Consider the following 16,161-nt stretch of genomic DNA (forward strand, 5'->3'; position numbering starts at 1 on the left):
GCTTGTCCTTTGGACCAACAGTTGTAATCTCACCAGCAGGACGTTGAGGGGCTTAGCCAGCCAATCAGACTCAAATGGGATTATTCTGGGAGGAGACCGGTTGGTGGGCCACTCAGCCCCTTTCAAAATGGGTCTGGCCCAGATCTTATGGTGATAGAGCCTGGGAAGTGCCCTGGACCTGGGGGCAGAAGCACACTTATGTCATTCTGCAAGTTTTGGTTCCAGTGTGGTTTGCAGGAAGCTTTGCACAGGAACCTGTCTGGAATGCACAGTCGTTTCCGGGTTGTCAGCAGCAGCAGGCGGGGCAGGGCAGGGCAGGGCAGGGCTGGGCTGGGCTCTGCCTGCAGAGCAAAGGATCCCCTTCAGAGACGCCCAGCAGTAGACAGGCTCCAGAGCCCACAAGCGAGGGAGAAAACAGCCCCTGGGGTCTCGTGCACCAGCTGATGACCCACTCCTCCTCCTGAGCAAACCCAGAACTACAGGAAATCAAGCCTATCAGCACAAAGGAGTGGGATGGGAGAGCAGGAGAACCAAATCCTCAGGAAAGAGGAGAATCTAGATTCACACACCTCACCCTCGGCTGTTGTGGCGTCTTAAACCGCAGCTTAGTGCAATGCCTGAACGTAACCATCTAGGGTGCTTCCAGATACTTCACATCTCTTCTGTTCTTGAGTTATGTCAAGGATTCAGAAGTTGCTATACCACCAGTTTTCAAGCCGCCTTCCTCATTTTGCCCCGCCTTTGCTGCTTGTAACTTGGGATCTTTGAGAATGACTTCTGCAAGGAGCACTCTGACAAGCAGCGGCTGCCGCCCCTCTCCAGAGAAACCCTGTCTGGATGCTTCACAGCAGCAGGAACCCTCTGCACCAGCCAGCCAGCCAGGGCTGCAGGAGGCGCAAGTGGTGCCAACCCCTGCCTCTGCTGCAGAGACTAGAGGAGAACACACCCTGTTGGGAGCAGCTCTGGGTGCCTCCTTGGAGGGCATGTCTGCCTTGAGCATCCACGCCCCACAGGTCAACACGCCCTCCTACTTGGCAGTTTCCAAACGGTTCTTTAATGGCTCCCCTCCCAGAGGGGGTGGAATCATACGCCTAAGGCCCTTCTTTCAGTCTTTAACTCCAGCTTTCAGAGGTGCCCACAAGTCCCTTACTCTTGCAGGTGGGCTCCAGCCTTCTCTCTTCTGCCCATCTGTCAAACTACATCAGCCAAGCTAGCTGAGATCAGGGATACCCACTCCTGGGCCACTATACACTGTGGTGACGCTTGCATGTAGGAGATCCCTCCCCAACTGCAGTTTTGAACCACGCAAAACCCATTTTGCCAAGCTGGGATACTGGTCCGCAGCCCTTCATAATAGGTACTACCCAAGGCCAGGTTAACTCCACAATAGTTCCATCTGCTTGAAGCTGAAGAACAGATGCCCTCCTCACCAAGAGCTGCCACGGTCAGCCATCCCTGGAAAGTGGGGGGAAGCTGTCACCCTGGGACGTTGGGTGTCTTTACAAAGAGCAGCAACACGTAGGCGGGACAGGATGGCTGACTCCAGAGAAACAGCTTTCCACCAGCCCAAAAGCAATGGCTTCCCCTTCCATGGCACCTTCCACCAGCAGGTGTGGTGGTGGAAGTCCAACGCAATCAGACTTGCTGACATTCGAGTAACCAGCAGAGCTGTCTAAAGACGAGCACGTACAGGAAGGAAGTGGTTGAAATATCCTCTCCTAACGTGGCTTCTTCAGCTCTCTGGAAGGTTTGATACAAATACACACCAAGCTGTGATCTGCTAGCAGAGCATCCTCATGTGAGACAGACGCCCAGCTGTGAAGCCCCAACCGAAGCTTAGAATGTTTGAATAGAAATCCATCCATTTCTCTCTAGCAGCCAGGACACCCAGGATGCTCACCTGAATTCCTGATCAGATGGACCCACGTGCAGAGCTGGATCACCTACCATAACTTCTGTTTTAATTGGGCAGGAATGGCAGATACCCAACTCTTCCAGGTGGAACTGATGCAATGCTTGAACTGTTCAGGTGTAATAAGGGACTCAGAGCACACAACTGGACTGGGTCCAGCTCTCTGGGAGCCCTCCTCGGATTTGGTGGTCCTGTCCTTGTGACTGGGTCCTCAGGCAATTTGCAGGCCCTCCTGGACATTCTTGTGAAGGGCCTTTGGAAAAGAGAGCCTGGAGAAGGCCAAGCCTCCCAGCGGAGCCAGGAAGGGGGACAGGGTCACAGCCTGCTGTGCGCAACAGGCAGGACGGGGGAGAGAGGAAAAGACACACGTGTGGAGCTCTGGAAACCCAGATATCCCTGGTAACAAAATTTATTGTCATGATTGAAGACAAGGTTTATAAACGTACTCTAGCAACTTGTTGATAAAATAGCAAGTATCCCAACTTTGTAATTTACTGTCATTTGGAACAGAATGGGAAATTAGGAAAGGGTTACGTTGTCCATGCCATTCGGACCCTCCCCATCACTCCGGCAGCAGCAGCAGGTCCGGAATGTCCACCGCGTGCCCGACGCCGCCTGGGAGGCCAGCATCCGACACGAAAAGAACAAGAGAGCAGTGGAAAGCAGCACACGCGTTTCAAAGCCCACAAAACACCCACCATGGTTGAAAGTCTCTGAGGAGAAGAGCGCCTCCATCAGCCACACCCAGATATGAGCTCAGCGCACGAGCAGGCTGTGCTTTGGCCCATCCACCCTTTCCAGCTTCTCAAAATGTTTCCTGGCATTTCGGATGTTTATCAGCGTTGCTGCAGAAGCTGAAAAAGAGGAGGCCAAGGGGGTGAGACCGTCCCCCGGCCGGGGTGGGGGACTGTGGCAAGTGCAGTTAAGGGACTGGAACAGCGCATCTCCCTCAAGAAGCCCCTCCAGGACAGCAAACCAGTGGTACTGGTGAAACAAAAACTTTCTGAAATACAACTCCCAAGGCTAGCCCAGGAAGTTCAGGCTGAGCCAGGGCTGGAAAGAAGAGACCCTGCTCTTTAACTTACGTATGGAAGGGTCTGACATGACAACCATCACATAAGTGTTCGATGTAAAGATGTCAATGAAGGCAGCAAAGTTGGAGTTCCTCACTTCCATGCTCTGGAAAGATGCAGCCAACTTACTGGGGGGGGAGGGGGAGGGGGAGGGGGAGGGGAGAATGTTAATTATTCCACCCTGAACAGGCCCCCCCCCCCGTGCTCTTCAGGTTTCCCTCCCCACATTGCTCTGATGACCTACAGTAGTTTTTTCATTAACTCCAGAGAAATGCAGTCCCATCTCAATGAAATTCATCCTCCTGCCAAGTTCAGCGGAGGCAAGGTGGGCTGGGCATGACATACGCCCAAGAGAACAATTGATCAATGAGAACAACAATTAGCATCGTAATTAACGTGCAAAAGACAACCTAGCCTGCACAGCGGGCTCAGCCCTTGGAAAACAGATCTGGGCCCCAAATGGGCTCTTCCAGAAGACAGCACCTCTCTTGCCTGCCAAGTCTCAGGATGGGGCCATCCATTTTCTCCACACAGAAATTACCCCCACCCAGCCCGACAGACCTAAAGGCTCCCCGTGTGCCACTGGCCAAATCAGAGGAGGCCGTAATGAAACTGATCCTTGTACCAAGGCGGGCGCCTGGTTGCAACCAAGGCACCTTCCAACAACAGCCCCCCAAGCCTTGTGCTCTGACCTGCAGCTCAGCTTGAATTGCTTAATAATGTTGCTGATTTTCTCAAATCGGTGGATGTCACGCTGCTCTTTACACTGATAGTGTGAAATGACCTGCAAGAAGAGGTACAAAAGGATTAGGGCCAGCTTTCTGAGCCAAACAAGAATTCGGCAGAGGCTCAAATACTCAGCTAAGAGAAGAGGTGAGGCATCTAACGCTATCAAGCGCTGCTTGACCTGAAATCTCAGCCATGCCCCCGCCAAAAGACAATCAGCACCGTGGGAAAAAGGGAGCGGGGGAAGGCTAGTCCTCACAAGTGAACATCCTGGCTTCCCCTTCCGGAAGTCAGAGCGTGACATGTGGGAGGCTTGGGTGACCCCAGCCCACGTCCACGGTGGGCTCCATCCTTGACCTTGGAATAGCCCATCTTCCTGCTCACCAAAAACGTGGCTCTTTCAAACAGAAGAACTTCATCAGCTTCAATGATCTGAGCAAAATTCCTGAGGTTCGTTTCCAGCTGTTGGACATTGGGAATAAGCTGGTAGACTATGCTGGACCAAGCCTGCCAAAGAGGAAGCACAGAGGGCAGCTTAGCTCTTGGCTCCATCCCAAGGCTCAGTAGGCAAGATCAACCCAAAATGACGGGGACAGCAAGGCTCTCGGCAGTCAGCAAAGGGAGAAAGCCGAACTTCAGAGGGAAGGACTCCCCTCTGGCCAAAACAGCTTAATGTTCATCACTGCTACCCCGCAGCCCAGAGAGATCTGAGAAATTACTGACGGGGCAGAAGTGGGAGCTGCTATAAAACTTTACCTACTGCTCGCAAACTGAAAACTCTACTGTTACAGTCTGTAGGTGAGCAAGGATCTGAACCCAGGGCTTCCTCCAGCTTGTGGCTCATAATTCAATCATGGTTAGCTACCAAGATGGTACAGAAGCACAGACCTTATAGAGAGTCTCATCCCAAATGGACGTTCTGAAGCAAGCGCACTCCAACGGGCGAGACAACCGCTTCAAATCCTCTTCCCGCTCCTTGAAAATCTAATACAAGAAAACAAAAAGAAAAATCCCCCCCCGATCAATACAAGCCTCGCCAATAAAGCTGCCCTCTTTGAGAATGAGGACCACAGAGTCATGTCGACAAGGCCACCGCTGCTGGGAAAGGGGGACAGGCTGGAGGGGCCTCAGGCCACCAAGAAAGCTGCAAGGGAAAAGGGAGAAAATTCCCAGAGGACTCAACAGCTGATTAAAAATGGAACTGTGTCTACGCTACAGGTAAGCCTGTGCACCCAAAGCTGCCTGCCAGACTCAGGTGGTTCTACTGTGGAAAGTTAGTGCAATCTGCAGACCTCTGCTTACACAGTCGGATGTCGGCAGAGGTGACAGAAATTTTGGCAAAGCCTACAATAAAAGGGAAATGGAAATGCAGAAGTTTCTAAACTTAGATGCTTTAGCAGGTAGAACCGTAGTAATCCGACCACGTGCAGCTTGGAGGTGGTGCAAATCCAGAGTGAAAGCAAAGAGGGAGGACGGCCTTGTTACCTCACAACGGCTCAGTGCTAGCAATTCCCCTTTGACAGAAAGCAGCCATCTCCCTCTTTTATCTGAACAACGCCACGGGTTCCTCCTCACCAGGTCGCGTTGGTCCTCCTGTACTAAATCCATTTTGTGAACAAGGCAGAAAATCTTGGCATCAGGTGAGTTCTGGAGAATGGCCTCCAGGCATGACTGATAGTAGTGCATGTCTTTCTCCAGCTCTCTGCTTTCCACGTCAAAGACGTAAATAAGAACCTCCACATTGCGGAAGATGTTGTCACGCTGACTGGTGAAGTAGTTCTCCATGAAGGTGTCCTGGCTGGGAAGGAGAAGAGCCACCCTCAAAAACTGAGTCAGCCAGAGAGGGGAGAGGTGAGCACTCAGGCTGGGGGGGCACGCTATTTGGGGGGAATCTCTTCCTCATTTCTGGATAAGAGAGCTATTCTGCTCTGGTCTACCCAGCTGAGGGCCCCAGGAGGCCCCTTCTGAACTCCCTGGAAGTTCTTAGCCGAGTTCTCCAGAGGCCCTCATCACCACCACTCCTGGAAGAATCCCTGGACCTAAAAGTAAGGAAAGAGTAGGCAAAATAATTACCCGCCACAGTCCCATAAGTTTAACACCAGGTTGCCCAGAAATCGAACATGTGAATGTTCCACGTCAACTGGGAAAAAAGAGACAAGAAATGCGATTGCTGAATCACAGAGGTGACACAATCACCAGCACCATCAGGAGGAACCTCAGGTAAACCACAGAAGAGCATGGCTTGCTTAAACATAGTCTGTTGAATAAACCACAGCTGGTTGAGTCGACACAAGACACCGTTAACCGCAACAGCTGCGTTCCTACAACACTCTGAGCCCAGCAAAAACAAGCTTGCTATAGGTCAGGGTGGGGTGCGGAGCCCCCCCCCACTAAAACTGCGGAACGCTGGGCTCCGAAGGCGCTTCGCTTCCCTTTCCCGAGATCTGGCAGGATTTACACGGGAGGGGGGGGGGGACCTTGCCTGGGGCTTCCAGGCCACGCCACAGCCGCCCCCCGGCGCGGCGGCCGCCCCTTACTTGTCGCGCCCAGACGCCGCGTGTCCCGCGCGATGTAGTTGGCGAAGATGATGGACCTCATGCTCGTCTTGCCGGACCCGCTCTTCCCCATCAGCAGCACCTGCTCGGGGAGAGGAGAGGAGAGGGGAGGGGAGCGGAGGGGAGGGGAGGGCAGGCCGAGGCTCGCCCCGCGGGAGGGAAGGAGGGACGACCCCCCCCGCCCCGCCGAGCCCCGCCTTACCTTCTTCTTCATGGCTGCGTTCGGCATCCCACGCCTGCAAAGACACGGGGCGGTCAGCGAGCGCCCCAGGCCCGGCCCTCCCGGGAGGCCCAGAGCCGCGGACCGCTCTGCGCTGGGGTCTCCCCGAGGCCGGCCCCGCAGTCCTCCCGCGGACGGGCGCCAGACAGGGACGAGCCTCGACGCGGAGGAGCAGAGCGGCCTCCTCCTCGGACAGGAGTGCCCCGAGCAGGTGCAGGGCCGCGGGGCGGGGGCCCCCACCTGTGCTCCGAACTAGCCCTGCGGCCGGGAGGCGCGGGGGCAGTAGCCGCTCCGCGTCGTCGTCCTGCTCCTCGTAGGCCTCAGAGCCCCAGCCTCGCGTACGTCGCTCGCCCGGCGCAGGAGCCGCTCGCCCGGCCTCGCCCGGCTCCGGACAGCCCAGCCCACCGCGGCACCTCGGGACAGTCACGTGAGCCGCCGCCGCCGCGCCGAAGACTCCGCCCTCCTCCAGTCAGGTGACGGGACGGCGCGCCGACCATAGAGACAGCGGGGCCTAGAGCTACCGCGAGAGAAGCCGCGGGAGCCATGCCTCTTAAGGGCGTCGCACCCTTCCACAACGACGCACGTTGAGCGTCGGCCGAGGCTGGTTGCGGAGGATGGGGGCTGCGGTCTCCCTGTCGCGCTAAGGGCGGGGCTTGCGGCTCGGCTGGGAGGACTCGCGTGCGGCCGCTCCAAGGGCTGCCGCCTCCGAAGGGGAGGCTTCCTTGAGGGCGGGGCTGCTGGGGCGGCGGGCGCGCCGGCGCGCGAGATGAGGCGGGCTGGCGCGCCTTCTCCCGCGGCCTCCCATATGGTCTAGCGGTTAGGATTCCTGGTTTTCACCCAGGCGGCCCGGGTTCGACTCCCGGTATGGGAAGACGCGCTTTTTGCTCCGCCGCGCCTGCCCCGCTGTGGGCCTGATGGCCAGGCGGCGGCGCCCGCTCCGCCGCACCTCGGGCCGGGGTCTGCACCAGCCCCCAGCCAACGCAGCGGGTTGGGCTCGGAGCTGGCCGGGCAGTTACATCGGGCCGGCCGGCCAGCCGGCCGGCCCCCTCGGACGCCCGGCTGCGATACCCCAGGAAGCGTCCGGCGCGCGGGGGCCGCCGTCGCCCCGCTCTGCCCGCCCCCCCGGGGAACCGGGCGCCGGCGCGCCTCCTTCCCCGGGACTAGCACCTTGGCCGAGAGAGCCACGGCGCGGCCCGGCGACCGGCTGGCGGGAGGCCCCGCCCCTGCCCTGCTCTGCTCTCCCGGCGATTGGCTGGCCCGGCTCCGCGGGGGCGGGCCTGGGGAAGAAAAAGTAACCGCGGGGCCGCTCCGGGGCGAGAGCCATGCAGGCTGCGGCGCAGGCAGGTGAGCGCGGGGTCCCGCGGGCGGGGCGGGGCGGGGCGGGGCGGGGCGGGTCGCGCCCCGTCGCAGCTCGGCGGGTTTCCCTCCGAGAGCGGTTTCTGGGGCCGGCGCGCTGCTCGCTCGTCGTCTCTGCCTCCGCAGCCGGCCGCCGGCGAGCACCCGACGCGCGGCTGGGCTCGTGCAGAAGTGCGGGTTTCCCGATTCAGCCCTGAGAAACCGCCAGACTTATGGTCTCCCTTCTTGCTGGCGGGGAACATCTCGCCTGCCGCGGCCCCGAAGTCTTCCTGCCGCCCCATATGCGCCTTCGCAAGCCCGCGGAGCATCTCGTCCCAGGTTGTGGGGCTCTGGGGAGGGGCGCGGCGGCACTGACCGCCCCCATGCCTGCTTCTGTGGGGGCGTCAGCCGAGGGCCCCCTTGCACTATTCGGAGTTGACCGGAAGGCCGTAGAGGCTGCTTTCTCCCGGCTGGCGCTGCTGTGCTTCGTTTCCCAGGGCCGGGGGGTGGGTGGGGGGCTTTGCCTGTCCCAGAGTTCCCCCGGTGCTGCCCTGGCCGCAGCTTCCCCTTCGGTGTGTCTGCTTCTTGCCCTCCCTCCTCTTCTCCCTCTGCTGCTCTGAACCCCCCACCCCCCTCGCAGTCGCGACTGGGTGGCTTTGGTTAATCCACGGAGGCTTCGCCCTAAAACCCTGGGGAGGCCTCTCTTGGTCTTGGTGCCATGGAAAGGCTAACCCTCTGGGAGGCCACTCGACTGTCCAGAGTCTCCTTGAGCTCTGCATCCTCTTTCCACTGGGAAGCTCCCATCTTTACAAAGCTCCTTCGCCCTCGGTCGCAGCGCTTTGCTAGTCCTCCTGCAAGGCAGCAAAGCAAAAGAGGCCGGAATGCCTGTGACTTCTTCGTATGCCGAGGGGGGAGTCCAGAATGAACTCTGCTTCTGAACATCCTGAAACATCCCGTTCTCCCCCCGCCCCCCACAGGGCTGGCCAGCGACTCCCTGGATGACTTCCTGATGGAGTTTGACCACGTGGTTCAGGACTTTGAGAAAAGGGTCTTTTCTCAATATGAGCCACACCTGGAGGAGTTGAGGAAGAAGGCCTTGTCCAGCACGTATGACAGCGGCATCGATGACTCAGAAAGTGAGCACCCACTCATTCCTCCCAGGGAGAAATGCGGGGGAGGGTGGAAGTCCTCTTGCTTCTGCTCCCCTCGGGTTTTGTGGTGGTGCTGCTGGGGTTGTGGAAACAGCCCAGTTCTGGTTTTTGCTCTTGGCAGCCTCCTTCCACAACCCTGGGGAAACTAATGTTGGCAGCACACAGTCCAGGCCCCGTTCACGAGTTGCCTCTCTCATTTTGCTGCTGAAGTCAGCACGACTGGAGAGGCACACAAGCTCAGTAAATGACTGAAGGCGTTTCTTTACTTCCCCGACTGAGCCAGGCAATGAGATCAGAGGCTCCCTGGCTGGGTGGGCAAAATGGTCCTGCTGATGAGCTGCTCCACCCCTTGGCCTCCCTCCCCAACCCATTTCCTCCGCGGTTGGCTGAAGACAGCACCCCTGGATGTGGGGCATGGAAGTCCTGCGAACTGAGGGAACGTTCCTCTTTGCTCTCCCCACAGGCAAGAGCGCCTCCCCCAGCAGCAGCCTGAACACCAGCGAGGAAGACCTCAGTGCTCTGGCAGCTCCCTTGGATGCCCCTTCCTCCACAGGTAAGGCCCGGGAGCCCAAGGGAGGGGATGCCGGCAAGGTGAGGGAGCTGCCTGGATGCCACAAGCTTGACCTGTGTTGGCATGTGCGGGCCAGGGATGATGATCTGGGGACTCTTTATTGTCCCCTGGCACTGCCATGCCCCCAAGGGGAGTCAAAACAGACCCCTCCCCAGGACCCACCTGACTCCCTGGAACAACTCCCTCGGCAGCCTGATCCTCCAATTCTGCCAGCCTGGGCGGGCCTTCACGACTAGGAGATGATAAACCCCACCATCACCGAAGGTTTCACTTGGCATTTTTTCAGTATGAAAAATGAGCTCCGATCATTCCAAACTGTAATCTGCTGTGACCTTTGGTTCACTCAAGATCTGTTAGGATGAAGAAACTGACAATTTCGTATCTCTTGACTCGTAGCCAAGCTTGGAGACACGCACGAGCTGGAAGAGTTCATTGCAGACTTGGATCGAATCCTGGAGGGTAGGTACTGAATGGGATCTGGCCCCTGGAGGAGGCCCAGAGGGTCAGGCTGCACCATGATTCCTTCTCTGCCGGTGTGGCTGCTGAGAGCCCCTTCTGGGCAGAGGTGCTGGTGCAGCTGGTGCAGCTGCGTTTGCACAGGATCCCTGGGCGCTGATGAGATGACCAGCCTAACCTGGCTCGTTCTCATTAAAGCTGCTGATCAAGGATCCTCCTGGGCCAGGCGCCAACCGTGCAAGAACCGGGGGCAGGGTCTGTCCCGTGCACACACAATTACTCCTGTTGTGCCAGGAAGGGTACCTGAGATTATAATTTGGGGGCGAAGTTCCGAAGTAGGAATCCTCTTGCCGGTGAGGCATTGCCAAGAGATACCATGTGTGCTTTTGTCAGTTAATGCCGAGTCCTATGACTGATGAAGAGTTGGGTGCATCTTGGCAGATGATAGGGCCTGCATATCAGTAGTATCTGTGTGTCTGACTGATACAGAGCAGGCCTGGGAAGGACAAAGGGAGAGGGTGTATAGGGTTTTTAGTTTCAGCCATATTATTCCTTGCAGAAATGTGACCTGCTTTCCTCCTGAGCTCTTCAAGATGAAAATCCAGACTAGATCATCCCCCGCCTGCCAGTGTCTCGCTGAATGGACCACCTGCCCTTTTCTCCTGGCGGAAGCCCCCCCGCACCAAAATTCCTGATGTATCAGCTCTGTCTCCTCCTGTTCCCCCCAAAGCCAACCTACTTTGCAACTGGCTTCTCTGCAGGGGAGAAGGAGCTGAGGGCATCGTGATCTTGTCCAAAATACTTCAAGTTCAGAAGTCAAAGCAGAAATCTAACTAGACTGGATCCCAGTGACATTCTGCCATTGGATTTATTTTTCAAATTATTCTCCTCAATTCCACCTTGAGGAGAAAGCATGGATTATTTTTCAGAATGTAGACTTTCTCCTGCACTGAGAAGGTGCACCTTTCTCTGAGCCCTTTGCTTCGGATCGCAGCAGGCTGCATGAAGGGGGGGGGCGAGCGGGAGGGAGCCTGCGATGTGCATTTCCCAAAAGAGGCTCCTTGGGAGCTGAAGCCAAACTACTGAAAGAGGAGGCTGTTCCAGGACCAGCTAAGCTGGGGGAGAAGCAGACTGGGTGGATGTCGCTCACCCCAAACACAGGGCAGGCGTGTGCACCAACCCTCTGGCCTGTGGGTTGGTGCCACAGGCTCTCTGGAGGGGCTGGAAACATGTCCGAGTATTGATGTGAATGGGAAGACCTGGTTGGGGGGAACCTCCATTCGTATGAACAGCAGCCCTTCTCTTTGCTGTGTTCTGAGTCCGCTCCCAGAATGCACTTGGCCTCCTGCTTCATTTCTTTCTGCGTGGAGCTCTTTACAGCCCTCTTAGCAGAGAAGCGGTGAGGAGCTGGCTTTCCCCCCAAGTGTTGGGATTGGATGGAGGTGGAGGAGAGTGCTGTGGGTTGCACTGGGGGAGTTGGGCTGTGCCAAGTTTGGGGTTTTATTGTTTCTTGGTTTTACTCTTTGTACGGCATTGTTTTATGTTACGGTTGGGAGCCGCCCAGAGTTCTAGTTTTAAGATGGATGGCCATATAAATATTTTAAATTAATAAATGTAAATAAAATGCTGTTGACTTTGTGTTGTTTGCTGTAGGGAAGTTCATAGCTGACCACCTCAGGCAATGAAATAAATGCTGCCAATAGAAATGAGAAACAAGCATGTATCTAAAGTTTTTAAGCTGCAGGAAAATTAAACCACGTGCAACTTTAAATGCGAATTGTAAGTGGATGGGAAACTGGCAGAGGGCTGATCTGCTGGCAACAGGTGCCCAAGAAACATGATGGCCAAGTCAGGGCAAGTCTGCAGGGCAGAATTGAAAGGGGGAATAAAAGGATGTCCTGTTCTTTGTCGTTAATGCTGCCTTCGGTTCCCTGCTCCAGAGACTTGCATGCACAGCTCCAGGAGCTTCGCTGGCTTGCTAGAGTGGGGCACCCGCTTCTGCAGCCACGGTGCCCTCCCCGCTGGTGCCAGGGCCGGGCCAGCTGCTGCTGCTGCTCAAACCGCTTCCCGCAGCAGCCTGGCCGGGCGCTCACGTGTCCCTCCCCGGGGCAGCCCCTCGCTCCCGGCGCCCAGAATAACTCTGGGGATGCTGCCTGATCGCCGAGGGAGGTCTCCGCCGCGGCGGGGACTTTCCCTGCGGCGGGAGAGCAGAGAGGGGCCCGCGGCGCCTCGTGAGCGCGTGGGAGGCCCGGGAGGGGAGCGGCCCTCGCTCGCGGCGAGCCACTTCCTCGGCCAGCTCCGGCTTTCCAGACGCCGCCCTCGCAATCGCGGCAAGGGGAGCAGAGCGGCTGCAGCTGCAGCTGCCGAAACCCCCCGGGCGGGGCGGGCAGGCCTCCTGTCCCGGCTCCATCCCTGCCGCCGGGGCCCCGAGGTGGCTTCCGGCCCCACGATTATCCCGTTTCAACACGCGCCGGGGAGAGCGGGCCCCGGCTGCACGTGCTCCCGCCGCCAGGAACAAGGTGGCCGGTGGTTCCCCGCGCCCGGTCTTTGTGGCTTCAGCCCGAGGAGACCGTTGCTTCGTGTCTGTCTGCAGCTGGGCTGCATCGGCAGAAGGGGGTGGTTTCCTGGAGGGTCGCCTCTGGGCGCCCTTGCCTTCAGAAGCTCTAGGCAAGCAGCCTGCAACTTCCCCCCTCCCGAGAACACCGCCTTTCCCTGGGACGAGACCCACCGGGCCTGGGGCTGCAGGAAGGTCGCTGCCAGAGCAGGGGACCCATGGCTGATGCTGCTTCTAACATCCTGGGGAAGCACCAGCTCCTTTTCGAACCCATAGGGCCACAGTCCTCCGGCTGAGCTGGGAAGGAGAAGAGAAACTGAGGGTGAGAGAGCTCCCTTATGTTCCCACCCTTTCTCCGGGTGGGGGGGAGGGGTCTGAGGTCCTGGTCAGCATCCAGTGACTGAGGTGGGGAGCCCCACGGAGATTTGGGAGGGCTCACCAGGTCAGTCTGCCTGGGATGGTGGAAGTCAGGGCTGGGCGGGTTCACTCCCCTCATCTGTCCCCACAAAAACGGGCTGCAGGGGGATCCAAGGAACCCATTCCGGTGACAGGCCTTCCCATTGCCTCTGGCAAAAAGGCTGCAATGGCCCCAGTGCACATGGGGGTATCTGTTGTCCCCAGGCTCAGTCTGCAGTTATGGACCACTAGGACTAGGAGGAAATGGCTGACACCCTGACACTGGATCTTTTTAAAACTAGTAGCTATTAGAAATCTCCCACGTGCTTTCCAAAAGCATCATAGTTTGGTAGATCTCTCAGGTAGGGTCCCTGTTCTTTGGCCAACTCCTGCGCCATCCCAAGTGCGCTGTGTTCAAACTCAGGCTGCAGTATTCAGCGGAGGACGACATTGTGACTGGTTCACGCATCACCCTAAGCCATGGTTGCAGAGTAAACCCCAAGTGGCTGATTCACAGAAGTGCTAGCGCCAAAACCTTGGCGTCTAAGCCCCACGCCTGAGCTCAGAGCCAAGACACCACCTTCTGGCTGAGACGTCCAAGCACGGGGCCGAAAGGGTCCAGAGCGACAGTGACCTCAATTCTGAAACATCCCTGGACAACGAGCAGCTGCCATGCTTGGCAGCCACGTCCCTTGGCCACTTCCCTGCCCTTGGGTATAGCAGGGCCAGCCTCGGTCCCACTGGCCTACCATCCAGATGACTCTGTCATGGGCAGTCAGGACAAGGGTCCCATCTGTCTGTCCCTGAAATGGCTCTCTGGGGCTCATCTGGAGCTGCCTCCTCCAGATCACAGAGAGGCTGGGGCAGGGGAGAGCGAGTCCTGAGCCTCACAGTCCCTTGGGTCACCAATCCTGCCCTCCAGGGGCTGCCGGCCTCCAAGGAGAACCCTTGGAGGCTCCTGAGCTTCAGGTGAATTAATAGACAGGATTTCATTGAGGGAGGCCTTTCCTAGAACATCGGAAACCAAACATTAGATCAACCCGAGATTCAAAGTAGGGCTCTTCCCTACCCATTTCCCCACTATCTTTATGCACACATGTGTGCACACTCGCCTACACCCATGGGCTGCCTATGGGCTTATGGCTAGTAAGCCAGCTGCCTCCTTGGCCCACCTGGTAATCCTGGCCATTGCTGTGTCTTGTGGTGGTGAGTTCTTGCAGTTCAAGACAACAAGCTTTCTGTGGAATGTTTTAGAGGGCTGGCTTGCACGGGGGGGGGGGGGCGGGGGGAGTGACACTGAAAATTCCCCAAGGCTGTAGTTTCAATTCCTTTCTCTTTGGCGTTTCTCTTTCTGAAGCAGGCACGGGGCTGTCGAGCGATACCAGGAAGCCACGCGGCAAGTCCCGTCTCAGTGAAGGAGTTTGGGCCCAGGACTCACTGGGGCATTTCCGGGAAAACAACAGCCAAGCAGCGAAGGCAGTGGCGAAGCTCCCAGCCCACTTCCCTTCGGCCCCCAGAGACTCCAGCAGAGGAACCGCCTGCCTCGTAGGGGCTTCTCTCTTGGCAGGTCCAACTTGGGAACAGCAGTCCCAGGGGAGGCCCAGGACCCCTCTGGCAGGATCTTGTCCTGGGTTTACGAAGGAGCTGCGTCTTGGGATGAGCGGATCGTGTCTGGGAAGGATGGGGGACTCCTCTGTCCACATCTCCCCTCCCCACGGCAAGACACCCCGCTTGTGTCCTTCCCAGGTTGGGGAGGGGTATTCCCTTTGCTGCTGCCTGTTTTTCAGCTGGTGCTAGGCAGAGACAGCCTCCTGTTTATTCCCATTAATTCTAATTCACTCTGAGGATGAAAGACAGAAAGAAAGAAAAGGGGCTTTCAACATTTGTTCTAAAGAGAACTCCAGAGAAATGTTCCACGTGGAGCGTGTTCTTGACTTCAGAGAGACACGGTGGCCATGCCTGGCCTTGGAAATCCTCTTTTATTTAACAGACCTACAGTATTTGTAGCCTCCCCCACCCACCTCCTGGAAATCACAAGATACAGTATCAGGAAGGAACTTTTCAACAGAGATACTTTGGGGGATTCCTGCCGTTGAGGAAATTTGGTGGGAACATTTTTCTTTCTCCTGGAGAAATTCAGAGAAATAATTCACTTCAAGTTGGGTGGAAAATGTCAAACGGCCATTTGTGTTCAACTCTAAATATAACTTTTTAGAGAAAGTATGAATTAAAAGAAAAAAATTATTACTATAAGGGTTTTAATAGAACATTTAAGAAATATAAATAAATCAACACTTAAATTAGATAAGTTAAAAAGAGTTTCTTCAACTACAGGACAGCAGGCTTAAGTTAAAAACTGCTGGAAGATGTCCTAAATGTGGGGGGAAGAGCTGGTAGTTGAAAGAGTGACAATTCAAACAGACCGTCTTCCTGCCACCTCCTGCCCCACCCTACTTTGGAAACTTGTAAGCAAGTCAGCTCCTCTCAGAAGGAGAACGTCAGAGGAAGCACCCAAAGTGTGAGAAAACAGTTGCTTTGTTTTGGTTCTCCAAAAGCTCTTGGTCCCACCCTGGGCAACAGGAGACCTCCGGACCCCATTCTGTAATCCAGGGCCACCCATATGTGGACTGTCTTGCACTTCCATCTCATGATGTGCACTGCAGCGGCTGGGAGGGCAATCAAGGAAGGAGCCCAGATGCTGCCGGGAAGTTGCGAGATGCCCTGAACTCCTCCTCGGTCGGCCGTGACAAAGGGGCCACCACAGAGCAGAGCTGTCCAGGGTCCACTCGTAATCCTTTCTTAAAAGAAAACACGGGTGAGAACACGACGACGCGCTGCCCTTCCCTAAACTTCGTATGGGCAAAACAGGAGTGCCCCTTGCGAGCCACCTCTCAGAAGCAGTGCGGGCGTTTAGGGGTTGAGATGGAGGAAGCACGTGGCGACTAACCCGGACTCTCTCGGCCGACCCCCGCCACAAGGCCTTGTGGGGACAGGAGGACGCGGGGGCGGCGGGGATCCTGCTCCGGTTTCTCGGGGTGCTTCAGAACGACGAAGGCCCCGTCTCCTCCGGAAACGAGCATCAGCGGCAGGGCGCGTGACGCTCGGCGGCTGCCGGCCTGCCCGCCCTCTCGGACGCAGCGGGGCGTGCGGGGCCCTTCTCCGGGAGAAGGAGAAGAAGCCAAGCCGACCCGACCCGACCCTCCCCTCCCCTC

At 57.1% G+C, this 16,161-nt stretch overlaps 2 protein-coding genes and 1 non-coding gene across 5 annotated transcripts; 2 read left to right on the plus strand and 1 right to left on the minus strand.

The window, feature by feature from the left end:
- Positions 1-2,305: 2,305 nt before the first annotated feature.
- On the minus strand, positions 2,306-6,929 carry LOC103064555 (ras-related GTP-binding protein A). Its single transcript, XM_088151632.1, has 10 exons — positions 6,727-6,929; positions 6,469-6,502; positions 6,249-6,348; positions 5,785-5,851; positions 5,287-5,509; positions 4,600-4,695; positions 4,096-4,218; positions 3,678-3,769; positions 2,998-3,113; positions 2,306-2,766 (listed from the first exon to the last, which is right to left on the minus strand). Exons 2-10 carry the CDS (start codon positions 6,493-6,495, stop codon positions 2,669-2,671), a joined length of 942 nt encoding a protein of 313 aa, XP_088007758.1. The 5' UTR covers positions 6,496-6,502; positions 6,727-6,929; the 3' UTR covers positions 2,306-2,668.
- A 153-nt stretch (positions 6,930-7,082) lies between these two features.
- LOC103058026 (regulator of cell cycle RGCC-like) lies at positions 7,083-11,680 on the plus strand. Of its 3 annotated transcripts, none has more exons than XM_088151633.1 (5): positions 7,083-7,830; positions 8,799-8,957; positions 9,436-9,525; positions 9,940-10,002; positions 10,559-11,679. In XM_088151633.1, the coding sequence occupies exons 1-5, from the start codon at positions 7,809-7,811 to the stop codon at positions 10,564-10,566; spliced, it is 342 nt and encodes a 113-aa protein (XP_088007759.1). In that variant the 5' UTR covers positions 7,083-7,808; the 3' UTR covers positions 10,567-11,679. The 3 variants fall into 3 exon arrangements, with proteins under 3 accessions (XP_088007759.1, XP_088007760.1, XP_007442303.3); XM_088151634.1 differs by having other exon boundaries at positions 7,085-7,348; XM_007442241.4 differs by lacking the exon at positions 7,083-7,830 and adding an exon at positions 7,856-8,160 and having other exon boundaries at positions 10,559-11,680.
- Positions 7,286-7,357, plus strand: TRNAE-UUC (transfer RNA glutamic acid (anticodon UUC)). Its single transcript has one exon. It is a non-coding gene; the product is annotated as a tRNA-Glu (tRNA).
- Positions 11,681-16,161: the final 4,481 nt, after the last annotated feature.

The sequence above is a fragment of the Python bivittatus genome, unplaced genomic scaffold (genome assembly GCF_059951505.1).
Source record: "Python bivittatus isolate LINGU-HERP-01145 unplaced genomic scaffold, Pbiv_v1 ctg000670_np1212, whole genome shotgun sequence".
NCBI classification, from domain to species: domain Eukaryota; kingdom Metazoa; phylum Chordata; class Lepidosauria; order Squamata; family Pythonidae; genus Python; species Python bivittatus.